Below are 14,534 nucleotides of genomic sequence, written 5' to 3'. Positions count from 1 at the left end.
TCTGGGAAAATGGCTAGCCAGCTGTGCGGGTATCACAAAATCACCTTCTTCCTCTCTGCTTCTCCCCCAACCCGTGTGTAGGTCCCGGAGCTGGAGCCACCACTCAGTTCGCCTGTCCCTGAAGTAACCACCCCAGAGCCAGGCATCTACCATGGGATCTGTGAGTATCCTCTCTTGGGACGATGTCCGGTGGAAGGAGGACTGTCAGGGGTTCGGGACAGTCATGGCCACTTGGGGCAGGGATTCCCTAGACGGTTGGGCAGGTTGTACACTGCACAGAGAGGCCAAGCCATGGATGGAGCCACATCATTTCACAGAAGGGGGTACCTGTCTGCAGTTGGCCTTTTCCGGAAGCGCACTTTTGCATCTTGCATGCAGACACCTTATGTGTTAGTTGTGGCCCTGACCCAGGAGGCTGCAGCGGGAGCCCAGAAAGCATAGGCCAAGCAGACGTAAGAGCGAGAAGAGACGCAAGGCATCTATCGTCCGGTGGTTTGGGCTGTCCCTTCAAACTCATGCACAAAGGAAATCTGCATCCTCCCTGCTCCAGGTGGGGCGGGAGTGGCAGGAATCCTGGCCCAGGGTCCCAGGTCTTCTGAGAAGTCTGGATTTTTATGTGAAGTCTCCAGACTTTTTAAGCGTTGGTGGACTAATTTTATGCTGTTTGTAAATACCGCATGAGCCAAACGGAACGCCTGTTGTATATCCAGCCAGCGCGGTGCCAGTTTGTGGCCTCTGAGCAAACCCCATCGGGGCTTCACTGTGTCTGTTCCCTCTTCTTTTCCCACTCACCCTTCCAGCCAGTTCCTCCCTTACTCTGTGTGCGTCCCACCAGCACCTCTGCTGCGTCCTGGGGAATCTTCAGGCCCAAGGTCCTGGCTGAGCAATCTCCCCCCTGTCCCATTCCCTGTCCCACATGAAGGAGGCCCTGGCGCTCAGTCCTTTGCAGCCACACCAGCTGGACTCCCTCTTGAGGGAGGGCAGCGAGCAGGACAGGCAGAGGGAGGGGCCGGGCCTCATGCCGTCACCTCGGGGCCTCTGCCAGCTGCACGGGGAGCTGTGGAGCCGCGAAGTCCCGTTGGACTTGTCCTGCATTGAGTGAGGGGACCAGGCCTCATACACCCGTATCTACGGGTGTCAGGACACATGGGGAGCGGCAAGGCCCAGGGCAGTGCGTGTGGGAGGACTCAGCTGTGAGCCGTCAGCTCTTCCCTCCGCTGGAGGAATGAGCCCTGCGGTCCTGGGCTGGACCCGGCTGTGCCCCCACTGCATCCTCAGCGCCCCCTTCTCAGGGCATTGCTGCCACACCCAGCTCCCCCCCCCCAGAAGCCTGCCCACGTGCCGAGCGAGAGCCAGCTCTCCCCCCCTCACTGCACAAAGACGAATTCCTCTTAGAAGGGGAAGATGCCTCCCTTTGAATCCCCGCAGATCCTTACATTCCAGAACACTCTCTCAACTGACAGCAGAGGATTTTTTCGAACCAACCTAGTGCAGGCGAGAGCCTGGTTTGGGGCTTGGTTTTGTCCCCTGTTCGGGCGCCATGCTGAGGCTTTCCTGTGTCATCTCACTGAACCCTCAGTTCTCATTCCGTCCGCACAGCCGGATTCAAGTGTGCGAATGACCTCATCTAGCCTAGGTGTCTCCCTCCCGCTCTCTGCTCTGTCTCACTCTCTCTTGTCTTTCTCCCATTCAGACCCTGGCCACCCAAGAGCTTCTGGAAGCTCTGGCTTTACGTTCCCGTTCTGCCCGGCAGACAGAAGTTTCTGTTCCCATTGAGTCCAACAGCGTTCCAGAATCATGTCTCCTGGGCCTGGCTTGGGTCACGGGCCCATCCATAAACCAATGACCGGGGCTCACCACAGCGGGGAGGGAGTCGGGGTGTGGGATGGAAAACTCCGTGCAGCCTGGGTCAGAGGGGCATCCCTGAAGCCAGAGGTGAGGGGTCAGCCCCCCAGTGTTCTAGGAGAGGTCAGAATGCCAAAGCCAGAAAAGGAAGGAAGGAAGGCTGGCCAGAAACAGCCACTGTCCCCTTCATCTGATGATTTCCCCGAAGATGCTGTCTGTAAATGTCCTTCCTGCCCAACCAGCTTCTGACCTTTCTTGGAAATGTGATTTCAGTGCCTCTGAGAGTTTTGCCCCAGAGTAGAGCTCCGAGCCCTTCTTGCTGTAGGGAAAGTGTGATTTTCCTGCTTCTCTACTTGGTCGGGAGAAGAGCGTCCTGACCAAGCATCCTCTGCCCTTTCGGAGCCCTGCAATTTCTGAGTCTCTCTTCCCCGAACATTTTTGTTTCCCCTGCTGTCTCTAAAATCCTAAACCCACTTCGCCAGCCTGCGCAAGTGGAGAGAGCTTTGATAACGTGACCTGGGGGAGTGGGGGGGTGCGCTGGGGTTGGTAAATGTGGCCAATCCTATTAATGTTTTGAAAGGGGATATATGACTTGCTAATTTGCAGATGACACTAATTTGGGGCGTTTTGCAAATATCAGCAGCGATGAATAGGAAAGTAGCTGAGAGAGTTGAAATGTGGGAGAGAAATAACAAAATTAATTTCCATTTATATAAATACTGATTGATACACCAGAGGAAAATGAATGTGGAGCGTGGGTATTAGCTCAAACAGGAGCGCGGGCGCCGTTGGAGCAACCCCAAATTAGATGTCCGAGTAGTACCTCGTGCCAGGCAAGCCAAGGGGCGTCCGGGGAGAGGCTGGGGGGCCCTGTCTTGTTTCCCTGGGGGCAGGTGGCATTTCGGTCTCACGGTGATCCCCTCATCCAAACCCACCTCCGTGCACACTGCCTCTTGGGAGCACAAGTGGGCCTGGGTGGCTCAAGTGTCTGACCCCGGCTTGGGTCATACTCTCGCAGTCCAGGAGTTCAAGCCCCGCGTCAGGCTCTGTGCTGACAGTTCGGAGCCATGAACCTGCTTCAGATTCTGTGTCTCCCTCTCTCTCTGCCCCTCCCCTGCTTGCACTCTGTCTCTCTCTGTCTCTCAAGAATAAATACACATTAAAAAAAAAAAAAATTCCAAGTCCATCCCTCCAGTGGCTTCTCATCTCAGGGAGAAGAAAATCCAGACTTCAGGACATGAGCCAGCCCCTGCCCCACCTTCTGACCTCCTTTTCCTCCACTGCCCCCCTCGATCACTTGGTCCTAACCACAGATCACATTGGCTCCCGTCCCAGAGCCAGTGCCCTTGCTGTCCTCTCAGCTTAGAATATTCTTCCAGAAATGCTGAAGAATGGCGGCCTCCCACTCCTCCCCCGGGCCTCAGCCCCACTGTCACTACCTCAGAGAGGTCATTCCCTCTTATTTCCCTCACGGTACTCATAGCTCTGTGGAAGCATCGTATTTGTCTGTCTGTCACGTGCTTCTTGTCTTCACTGTGACGGAAGCTTCTAGAGAGATGTTGCTAGATGTTGACCCCTGGACCCCCAAGTCCAAGGACAGGGCTTTGCACATAGCAGATGATCAATAAATATTCATGTACCCTTAACTGTGAATTTGGTGGCAGTCGATGGGTTTACACTGATTCATTTACCTGCAGGTATTTAAAAAGTGACGCAGAAAACTCTGTTGGCCTTATCTGTTTTCCAGAGACTGTTCTAGGCTCTGGGGACACAACAGGGAACACAACCAACAGGGCTCCTCCCCTCAGGGAGCTTGCATCCGAGTGGGACAGACGAGAAAACACATAAGCAAACAGATGTAGATCACGCGGTCAGGCAGCAAGTGCCGTGGCAGAAAACAAAGTGGAGAGTGATGGGGGCGCCTTTGGAGCTTGTGTGGTCGGGGGAGGCCCCTCTGAGGAGATGACATTTGAGCACAGGCTCGCGATGCAAAGGAGCGCATCGATTAGCTTTTGCTGCGGAACAAACCAACCGAGACTTCGGTGGCTTTCGCACGACCCCTGTTTATCCGTGAGGGGCTCATAATCCCGTGGCCTGGCTGGGCAGTCCTCCCGTGGGCTGGCTCGGCCGGCCTCTCCTGGGCCTGCTGGTCAGCCGGCAGATGGGCCGGCGGCCGAATGGTCTCGGGCGTCTTCGCTCACACGTCCGGCAGCTGGGAGGCTGTTGGCTGGAGGGGCAGGGAGACTGGGTCGGCCCGGCTCCTCCACGCGGCAGGACGCCCAAGGGATAAGCCCCAGTGCACGCATGTGCTTTACGTGCCCCCGCTGGCCACGGCAGGTCACATGACCCAGACTCGAGCCGTGCAGAGATAGACCCCCGCTTTCGCACGGGAGGAGCAGCCAAGTCTCATGGCAGAGGGTCTGTGCTCACGGTGCACGCCGTCGGTGCTGTGAGAAGCCAGGACGTGCCCGTTACCGTGCAGGTCACCCGGGTTTGCCGTCTGCCGCCAAGATGCCCCGGGGCTGCCTCGGCACCGCGGAGAGCAGACGGGATCTGAGGCTGAGTTACAGCGCGTATGTTGGAAACGACAGGCGGGTAGGAGAGGGAGCGGGGCTCCGGGGAGACTGCGTCGCTTGGCCCCACTTCCCAGCGTGTCCTGCGGACTCCCCGGGCTTCCGCCTCCGCACCTGAGCTGAGCTGGACGGGACGTCCAGGCGGCCTTCCCCCAGCACCACAGCGCGGGCGCCCTGTCAAAGCTGCAGAAGAGTGTGAACCCTCTGAACGCGGCCTCCCCAGAAGGGCGCCAAAAGAGGCTCCACATCCTTCAGGGTAGGGAGTTCACTGGGCTTGGCCCCGCTCTAACGGGAGACCAGTTAGGAGAGAAAAGCTCCAGCCACATATCTGTTGGGGCCTGACCTTGGTCAGGATTCGTTCGATTTGAGCTATGGGGACAAACGGGTGACTCGCCTGGGCCGTATTGCCCCAGGACCCCAGAAGGTCACGTCCAAAGGGTCTCTGATGGAGCCCGGGTAAGGCAGGGGCTAAAGGATGGAGGTGTCATCGTGGGTCGTGGCTCACCCCGAGAGTTAACCCTCCGGCAGGGCAAACGGATGTTTACCAAACGGTCACAAGATCACAGTGGTGGCCAGGGCAGGGAAATGGAAATTCACAGTGACACGGCAGGCTGCGGATGCAGGTTTGACGGGGTCAGGCGGGCTTCTGAAGTGAGCTGGGATCTGAAGGATGCGCACCCGTTGACTAGGCTATGTGAGTTCCAGACAGCAATAGCAGCATGTGCAAAGGCCCTGTGACAGGAGACAGGAATGGAAATGTGAGTGACGGACAGTCTGGGTGGAGCCCAGCTCCCTGTTGTAAGAGGAGGTTAGACAAGTAGGTAGAAGCCAGATGGCCGAGGCCTGTTGGCCAAGCATCACTCTAGCGGGAAGTCCCGCTACGGTGTTAGGCAACGTGATGGATGAGTGGAGAAAAGATCCAGGGCTGTGTGCGGGTTTACACGACACTGGTCCAGTCATCCTGCAGACGCTTCCAGAACATCAGCGGTGTCCCAGGCCTGAGGGTCACTAAGAGGAAAGGTGGAGAGCCCACCCTGAAGGCCCTTTCATCTGAGTCTGGGTTTTCCAGGCGGTAGAACACAGGGGGCTGAAGGTCATCCCTTTTCCATCTTGGACCCATCTCGGACCCATTCCTCCGGAATGTTTGGCGTTCATGGGCCGCTTTTCCTCCTGTTACAGGCCTTCAGCTGAACTTCACTGCTTCCTGGGGGGACCCGCACTACCTGGGGCTCACAGGCCTGGAAGTGGTGGGCAAGGACGGCCAGGCACTGCCCATCAGCCTGCACCAGATCTCCGCCTCCCCCAGGGACCTGAACGACCTTCCCGAGTATGCCGATGACTCCCGGACCCTGGACAAGTAAGTGTCCGTAAGAAGCCGCCTGCGGCGACTTCCAGAGCAATCCCCTCCGACCACGAGCAGTGGACCACTTTCGGCCCCCGGGAGGCGGGGTCGCTCACGCTCAGACGTGGAGCTGGAGGGATCTGTTCTGTCTCTCAGACTCCAGATTCAGACATCAAATAGCGTTCCCTCTTCCACCTTCCTGCCACCCCGTGAGGTGTGGGTCTTCCCAGTTTATTGTACTGTATTTTTTGAGGTTTCCTTATTTATTTTGAGAGAGAGGGGGAGCGAGAAAGAGAGAATCCCGAGCAGGTTCCGTATCATCGGCACAGAGCCCGATGCAGGGCTTGATCTTATGAACCATGATATCATGACCTGAGCCAACATCAAGAGACGGGGAGTCGGGCGCTTAACTGACTGAGCCACCCAGGCGTCCCCACCCAGACTAGTTTTGAGTGGCACAGTCCTCTGGAGGTCCCCGGGGAAACCAACATCCATGCACTTAATTAACCACTAAGTTCCACTGTCTTCCACTGCCTCCGTGTCCTTATCAGTAGCATGAGGACAACAAATCCCATGGCCGGAGGGCGGGGAGGGGATTGCCACACCACACCCGCACCCCCTGTCTGGCCCAGAGGACTCCCGCCTGCTTTGTCTTAAGGGACCCCTTCACCGCGGCCCTCACACCTGCTGTCAGCACCTGCTCACGAACCACGCGGCACTCTGCATCTTGGCAGATCAGACTCCCGCATGCTCAGGCTTGGAGCCCGCGAGCCCAGCTCCTGCTGCAAGAGTGATCAGCCCACGGCCGGCCCTGCTTGTCCATCCACACCCACCCGCCTACCACCCCCGCCTCAGTTTGCGTTACCCCAAACCCCAGGCCCGAGAGCACTTCATCTCTAAATACTTCGGCGTGTAGCTCTAACCAATAAGGACTTTAGGAAGAACATCATCTCACTACCACCATTACACCCCCCAAAATTCAAATTACCACTGATTCCCTAAATGAGTAAGGTATCTAGCAAGTTCCTCTTCACCTTCCTTTTTTAACAGTTTGTTTCTCGAATTGAGGTCCAGGTAAGGGTCCACACATTCTGATGGGTTGTTCTGAGATTCCCCATAAGTTGCACCCATTGTGATTGGTTGGTTTGGGATCCAGATAAAGTCCATACATTGAGATTCTTTGTTATGTCACTTTTCTTCTTTTTAAATGTTGATTGATTGATTGGTTGATTTTTTGAGAGAGAGAGAGAGACAGAGCACGAGTTGGAGAAGGGCAGAGAGAGGGGGAGACACAGAATCTGAAGCAGGTTCCGGGTCTGAGCTGTCAGCACAGAGCCTGACTTGGGCTCAAACTCATGAACCACGAGACCATGACCTGAGCCAAAGTTGGACACAACCAACTGAGCCACCCAGGTGCCCCTGTTGAGTCTCTTAAGCCTCTTATAATCTCTAGGTTCCCTCCCATCTTTTTTCACTTTTTCTTCGAAATTATCTGTTAAAGAAAGGGTTTTTTTCTCCCCCCCCCCCCCCCCCCCCCGTAGTGTCAGGATTTTACTGGTTGCATCTCTGTGGTGGTGTTTAACCTGTTCCTCAGGCCCCTGTATTTCCTGTAAATTGTTCATTAGATCTAGACGCCTGATCCGATTGAAGTTTGACCAGCGGGGCAAGACGTGACCATGGGGGTGTCGATGTCACTGTGCATTCCCTTCAGGACATATAGAATGTCTGCTTGTCAGGGTTCTTGTGACGTTGGCGGTCAATGCTCAGTGGGCACACCCATTACTATATTAGGGGTTTGGGTGCAGGATGGTGGTCCACCGATCCTATCATTCTTTTTCTCATCAATAAAGAGAAATTTTTCTTCAATGATTTGGTTACTCTGAGGTACAAGTCAAATAGGAAAGGCAGTCTGAATGCTTGGTTCTTTCCCTTTATTTTTCAGCTTTCAGAATAAAAAGGTGTTTCTCTCGCATACTAAAACATTTGTGTTTGGGGGCACCTAGGTGGCTCAGTTGGCTAAGCATCCGACTCTTGATCTCAGCTCAGGTCTTGATCTCAGGGTCGTGAGTTCAAGCCCCACATTGAGCTCCATGCTGGGTGTGAAGTCTACTTAAAAAAAAAAACAAAACTTTGTGTCTGACGATCATAAATCATGAACTTACACAGACTGTGTTTGAAGGTTTTCCATTTATTACAGTTTTTATCTTATTGATGCTCTTAGATACTGAGAGCTCCTGGATCCTTTTTTTTTTTTTTTAAGTTTTGTTAACATTTATTTCCTCTTGAGAGACAGAGCACAAGCAGGGAAGGGGCAGAGAGAGGGGGGTACACAGAATCCGAAGCAGGCTCCAGGCTCCCAGCTGTCAGCACAGAGCCCGACACGGGGCTCGAACTCACAAGCCTCGAGATCATGACCTGAGCTGAAGTCGGATGCTCAACCGCCTGAGCCACCCAGGTGCCCCTGCATCCTTTTTTAAAAATAGGAGTCTGTGACAGCTTTCCTGCTTTCTGATGTGACAAGATATTCCAGGCTCCCCTTGTATATTTCTGATCCCAGATGTGGAATTGACCACTTTCCCCAAGAAGTTCTGGTTCCTTCTATTGGGAAATGGTATTTAGAGACCATAATCTAGCCACGAGAGATGCTCATTGCTACTGGGTTTCTGTGGAACCAGTTTCTGTAGAAACCAGTTTCTAGGTGTTTCTGTGAACAGAGCTGGGAAGTATCATTATTTAGATATTCTTGAAGGGGTCTGTAGGGGCTTCCCTTCACTGTCAACTGTAAACCCTTCAACAACTCTCTCTACTTTCAGAATTAAGCAGTAGTTTTGCTATGGAGGCAGCCCCATCTCTAGGACAGAGAAGCAGTTGCTTTTAGAAGGAAACGGAAGGTTCTCTGGTCAGCCTAATTCCGCAAACACCTCCGTTTGAAATTGCTGAATTTCCTCAGTTTTAAGATGCCAGCGGTTGTAAGACATGCCATCCATCAATTTAATAACCGCCTTTTAGAGAAAAAAAGAAACATTACCTCCTTGGATGAACACTTAGATTGTAAGATTTATTCCAAATCCAGAACTTTAAAATGTAAAAGGAAAACATAAAGTTTTATTTTAAAATCTAGGAACGTCTCCCAGGGCAGCAGCCTCGAAGTCACCAGGAATGTAAGAGGGAGAGGAGAGAGGGTTCCCCGAGAAGCTGAGAGTTGGGCCCCCATTCCTGGGGCCAGGCCACTCAGTGGCAATGCCAGACACAGGCCGGAGCCACAGGATGACGGCCTGGGGTCTAGGCTGCGGTGTGCTGGGCTGTCCAGGGCAGTCAGTGGCAGGATGGTCTCTGGGACAAACACAGGCAAAGTTGAGAACGATGAGGCAGGATGTTCTGAGCAGGAAAATGAGAAACCGGCCGGGATGGGGGTACAATCCAGGCAAGGTAACCAGTTGATTCAGAATAGTGGCCAAGAAGCACATAAAGGCTCCAGGGGCTCCCTCCTAAGGCCACAGGTCGGCCCCTTCTTGTGCTTTTCCCTCACCGAGAGCTGCCAAGTTCACCCTGGTGCCTTAGTATGTCTCTCCCCAGCCCAAGAAAGAACGAATCAAATTATTTCAAAATGTGCCATAGAGCCAACACAGCATTTCGCAAAAAGGTTGGAAAATAGACAAAGGCATCCACCTCCCATCCCCCTGACACAAATGTGTGCTTCACTGCTGCATAATCTCTCCTGGTCCCCGTCCCCATTGTCCAGCATTAAAATCAGTGCCCATGGCTGCCTCTTCCGTGTCACTGCATCATCCTCAACGATTATCGTTTTAACAAGTGTACAGATTTACTTGACCCTTTGTGTTTTGAGACCTCTTAGGGTTTTTGTGGTCGTTGTTTTTTTTGTGGTGGTGTGGGTTTTTTGTGCTTTGTAAATAACCACAAAAGATAGATATGATGAATATCTTCGTGCAGATAGCCCTTCAGGCAGGTTGAACAAAATTTCCTTAGAGGAGAACAGTTCCAGAAATGGAATCCTTGAGTTAAAGGGCCCAGAGAGATGATCCATTCTCCCCTTTTATTTTAAACCTTGGTGGCAGGGCTCCTGAGTGGCTCAGTCAGTGAAGCGTCCGACTTTGACTCAGGTCCTGATCTCGTGGTTTGTGGGTTCAAGCCCCGCGTCGGGCTCTGTGCGGACAGCTCAGAGCCTGGAGCCTCCTTTGGATGCTGTGTCTCCTGCTCTCTCTCTCTCTCTACCCCTCCTCCCCCACCTGACTCTCAAAAATAAATAAACGTTAAAAAAGATTAAAAAGAAAAAAACCTTGATGACTGGTTCGCCCCACCTTTAACAGCACCGACTGTTATCACTGTGCACAGCCAGGCTGGTGCAGTGGGTACAGGCTGGGGGGGGGTGGGGACATGTAGACCCCCCGCTCTGATTTCTCCCAGAAGACACGGCCAAGCCCCACCTCACCGCTCTCCCCACTATTCGCAGGTTAATCGATGGAGCCAACATCACGATGGAGGATGAGCATATGTGGCTGATCCCTTTCTCTCCGGGCCTGGACCACGTGGTCACGATCCGCTTCGACAGAGCCGAAAGCATCGCAGGCCTGCGCTTCTGGAACTACAATAAATCTCCCGAGGACACCTATCGCGGGGTAAGCTGGGGAATAGCAGCCGAGCTCAGTCCACTGTCAGGGAAACGGCGCCTTGATGAATGGCTGGTGTGGCTGCCAGAGAGGAGCATAAATCTTCCAGAACTTTCCAAATGGAGCTGGGGGCGGGGGGGTTACAGCCAGGGAGAGAACACACTGCCATTGGCTTCTTCTGCAAAGAGCAAATATGGGCTAAAGAGGCCAGGGCAGACTCGGGACACTTTGTTTCTTCTGGGGGCTCGGGGGTTCCCAGCAGGCCCAGGCCCCAGCCGTAATGGTAGACTGAGGCCTGCCGGTTCATTGAGGGTTGGGGGCCGGGCCCTGAGCTGAGGGTTTTGTACCCGTTCATTTCATGGGGCCCTCGCCCCAGCCTCTGGGAGGCCGGTGTCAGTACCCCCCATCTTCCAGGGTATTAGACTGAGGTTCAGGACGGTGCATTCACTCATCCAGGGTCACACAGCTGGAGCCCCCAGTCCACGTCTGCTGGGCTTGGGGCTCACAATCCGGTTCCACACCGGGTTCTCCTGCTGGGTGTGAAAAAGCAGGGGCCTCTGCTGCAGTGTGGGCTTTTCTGTCCTCCTGTGACTATGCACTGTGACACGTTTGTCCCCTCCCACTGCAACACAGAGCTGATGGTGAGAAGGCCACCGAAAATACAGCAACGCAGTCAGGGCCCGAAAGTCACAAGCCCCTGGTCTGAAACCCAGCTCTGACCCTAACCAGCTGTGTGATCTTTGCAAGTGGCCTGCTTTCCCTGGGCCTCAGTTTCCCCATCTATAAAGTGAGGAGGCGGATGCTTACCTGCCTTGGGAGAGTACCCATCATCCTCTGCCACACGAAGGTTGACCACGCCAGGCCTCGGCCTCGGGTCCCGTGAGCCCCACGTGTGGCACCCCACCATGCACCTGCCACGGAGTTACTTCCGCGGGCCCCTGGGACAGAACCGTGGGGGGTCGCCACGGTGGAGTCAGCAGCCCTCAGGCGCTCGCCTTCTGGAGCAGCGCGCGGTTCACAAATCCTCCCAGGCCATGCCGGTGGCTCCCTGAGCACGCTCTCAGCTTCAGCGGCTTGAAAAAGTCAGATATATAGGCGTTAAAAAAACATTCTTCTGGCTCAGCTCGTGCCTCTGGGCCTTTACGTTCCCTCGAGTGAATCAGTCTGTCCTGTCGAGCCTCCATGACCTGGATTTGCCACCTGGACATGCTGGGCCCAGAGCCCCTGCTTCCCAGGCCTGGCCGTGGCCACCAGCCTCATTGCCGGTGACAAGTGGCCACCATGGACTGGAGAGAGGGGCACAGTCTGAAAGGGTAGATCCCAGAGGGCAGTGTGATGGCAACCATGCCCTCCCCAGGAAAATGCTTCGGCCGCCGGTGTCCCCCAGGGCCCTCTGGGTGCTCCGGTTACGGGCCCCTGGCACGTGGTTAGAACCAGGCCTTGCACGCTGGGGATGGGGCTTAAGGTCCCTGCAGTGTGTCCTCAGGCGAATTGCTTAGCCTCTCTGAACTCCTAATTTCCTTGGCTGTAAGACGGAGGTGAGAGTAGAAGTCCCATCCAAGGGAATAAACAGAGGCCTGGGGAAGTCAGGGACACCTCCCAGTGGAGGTGGTGGCCCTGGAGGAGGGACAGGGCCTTCCTGGGCCTCTGCTCTGCTCTGTCGCCGGCTTCCTGCCAGCTCCTAGCCCAGGTGAAGAAGGAACCCCTCTTTGGAGGCGAGCCGGCAGAACCCCGGGAGTCATGCCAGTCATTCTGGTCTAGGTCCACGTCCCTGGACCAGTCGTGTGACCAGTGGGTTACAGTACGTCCGGGTCCGGCCCTGGGCCAGGGTCTGAATCAGCCGGGAGCAAGACCAAGTGGGGAGTTGCAGTCACAGTCTAGGGTCCCCATATCCAGCCGTACCTGAAGCCATTTGCCCTACACTCTTCCTGCTTACGTGCCCTGTGACCGGCTGCCATGAGGGGGCTCCCTAAATGCCGAAGGGATGAAGGGCCCCCGGGGCACATGAGTTATCCCTGAGACCCAGGGCAGGGCCCCTTTCTTTCCGCACAGCCCCTCTGCGTCCCCTGGAGGTGAGAATCTACCTGTTTGGTCTGCAGTTGGGCCTACGTTCCTCACCAGGACGATGCAAGCGGGCCTGATTCCAAAATGTGTGGTCGACTACCCCTCTCTGCTCACCCAGCACCCCCCTGCCCAAGCGGAGCAGACCTGAGCCACCTCAGACCCTGCCCTTCAGGCTTGGAGATTCACTGGTAGATCCTGGCCACCTGGCTGGTGAAATCCGTCCTAGAACGGGGGACACGTTGGCCCAAATGCGCCCCTGAAGCAGGCATAGGGGCCTCGCCAGGGTCTCTGCCGCGGAGGGAGACCCAGAAGCCGCTCAGGACGCTGAGTACACGTCCTAAAAGGATGAGCTAAGGGGGCGCCTGGGGGGCTCAGTCGGTTGAGCTAAGGGGGTGCCTGGGGGGCTCAGTCGGTTGAGCTAAGGAGGCGCCTGGGGGGCTCAGTCGGTTAAGCGTCCGACTTCAGCTCAGGCCATGATCTCTTGGTTCGTGAGTTCAAGCCCCACATCAGGCTTGCTGCTGTCAGCACAGAGCCTGCTTCAGACCCTCTGTCCCTACCCCCACCCCTGCCCCTTCCCTGCTCACACTCTCTCTCTCAAAATAATAAATAAACATCACATAAAAAAAAAAAAAAAAAAAAGAACGAGCTAAGGGCCATGAGAAGGAAGATCAGGAAGGGGCTCGCTCTGTCCTGGGGACAGCGTAGGAGAAGTGGTGGTCTGTGAGGCGGGGCTTGAAGAAGGATCAGGGTAGGCCAACACCTACCGAGTACGTCGCTTTTTCCCGGCACTGCATTCTGGGTATTTTACGCAAGTTCACTCATTATCGAGCCCACTTAACAGAGGAGGCGGTTGAGGCATAGGGAGGTCAAGTCACTCGCAGAGGTGCTAACGGCCGATGTCGGGGCACCTGAGTGCCCTTGACCACCGTGCTGCTCTGCAGCGGGTGAGGTGGGTGGGGACCCGGGCCGGGTCAGGCGCCACCCCAACTTGTGGGCCACCCTCGTCCCCTGCCGTCTGCCCAGTGCCCACCACAACACCTGGCACGGAGTGGGGGTGGCACCAGAAAGTGGCCCGGCCCGGTGCTTCTGGCCTCAGAGGGAGGCCAGGCCGGGCTGTTTGTCCGGCGTGGGGGCTCCGTGAAGGCCGTCCATCACACACATGGCACACGAGCACACGGCTTTCTTTTGTTTGCTAGGCCAAAATCGTCCACATCTCCCTGGACGGCCTGGGCATCTCCCCTCCAGAGGGCTTCCTCATCCGGAAGGGGCCGGGCAACTGCCACTTTGATTTCGCTCAAGAAATTCTCTTTGTGGACCACCTCCAGGCTCGACAGCTGCCCCAGCCGGCCCAGAGGTGAGTGGGGGAAGGCCCGGGAGTGTCCCCTCCCTGTCCTCAGGGCTGCCGGCTCCCCGCATCGCTCTGAAGTTTATACCTAAAGGTTTTGAAATGATGATCAAACGCGTTGCTTTTCAACTTGGCGGTTTTCTAAAGCTCAGCCGAGCCTCTCCGGAAGCCTGTGGGATGTACCCACCTTGTCTAGGGATGTTTGGGTTTCTCACAGTCTGGAGTGCTGGAGATTTTAAATGCTTCGTTGCACTTCCTGCTGGGAAAAGAGTTTCCAGCCTGCCTCCGTTCCAGAAATGCCCGCCGGCCAATTTGGGGAAGGGCCTTCTCTCTCTCGCTTGTTTCTCAGTTCCCAGTTTAGAAAGAGAAAATGAGAGCCTAACATTTTGTGGGTTCGCTGGTATTTCTTGGCCCCGGTCTCAGCTGCATTAAGTCCGTAACAATTTGTAAATGCCACGTTCAGTTAACTCATTTAAACCCCCTGATGTCCAAATGCCAGAGGCCAAGCTCACAAAACAAAATGAGTTTCCCTCCGCGGTGGCTGGGATCAGTTGTTGGGCCGGTCATTGGGAACAGCCACTTAATTATAACATTGCCCTTGAAACTGAAGAAAACCAGCAAGGCTGGAGGGTACTGGCCGTGGACCGGGAGACACGCCCCAGCCCCTTCCAAGTGCCGGCTCTGTTCTGATGCTTTGTATTCATCCTTCCACCCACCCTTTGAGGTGGGGATTATTA

The 14,534-nt window shown here is 55.2% G+C and overlaps 1 protein-coding gene across 5 annotated transcripts in view; it reads left to right on the top strand.

The window, feature by feature from the left end:
• The window catches only part of LOC123589121 (katanin interacting protein), a 193,283-nt gene that overhangs the window by 170,018 nt on the left and 8,731 nt on the right, over positions 1-14,534 (top strand). For all 5 annotated transcript variants that reach the window (XM_045460776.1, XM_045460774.1, XM_045460777.1 and 2 more), the window contains 4 exons: positions 82-160; positions 5,598-5,775; positions 10,232-10,397; positions 13,649-13,806. In XM_045460776.1, coding sequence (XP_045316732.1) covers positions 82-160; positions 5,598-5,775; positions 10,232-10,397; positions 13,649-13,806 — 581 coding nt within the window. The remainder of the gene's footprint in view (positions 1-81; positions 161-5,597; positions 5,776-10,231; positions 10,398-13,648; positions 13,807-14,534) is intronic.

The sequence above is a fragment of the Leopardus geoffroyi genome, chromosome E3 (genome assembly GCF_018350155.1).
Source record: "Leopardus geoffroyi isolate Oge1 chromosome E3, O.geoffroyi_Oge1_pat1.0, whole genome shotgun sequence".
In the NCBI taxonomy this organism is placed as follows: Eukaryota; Metazoa; Chordata; class Mammalia; order Carnivora; family Felidae; genus Leopardus; species Leopardus geoffroyi.
This window is presented reverse-complemented; position numbering and strand designations above follow the sequence as displayed.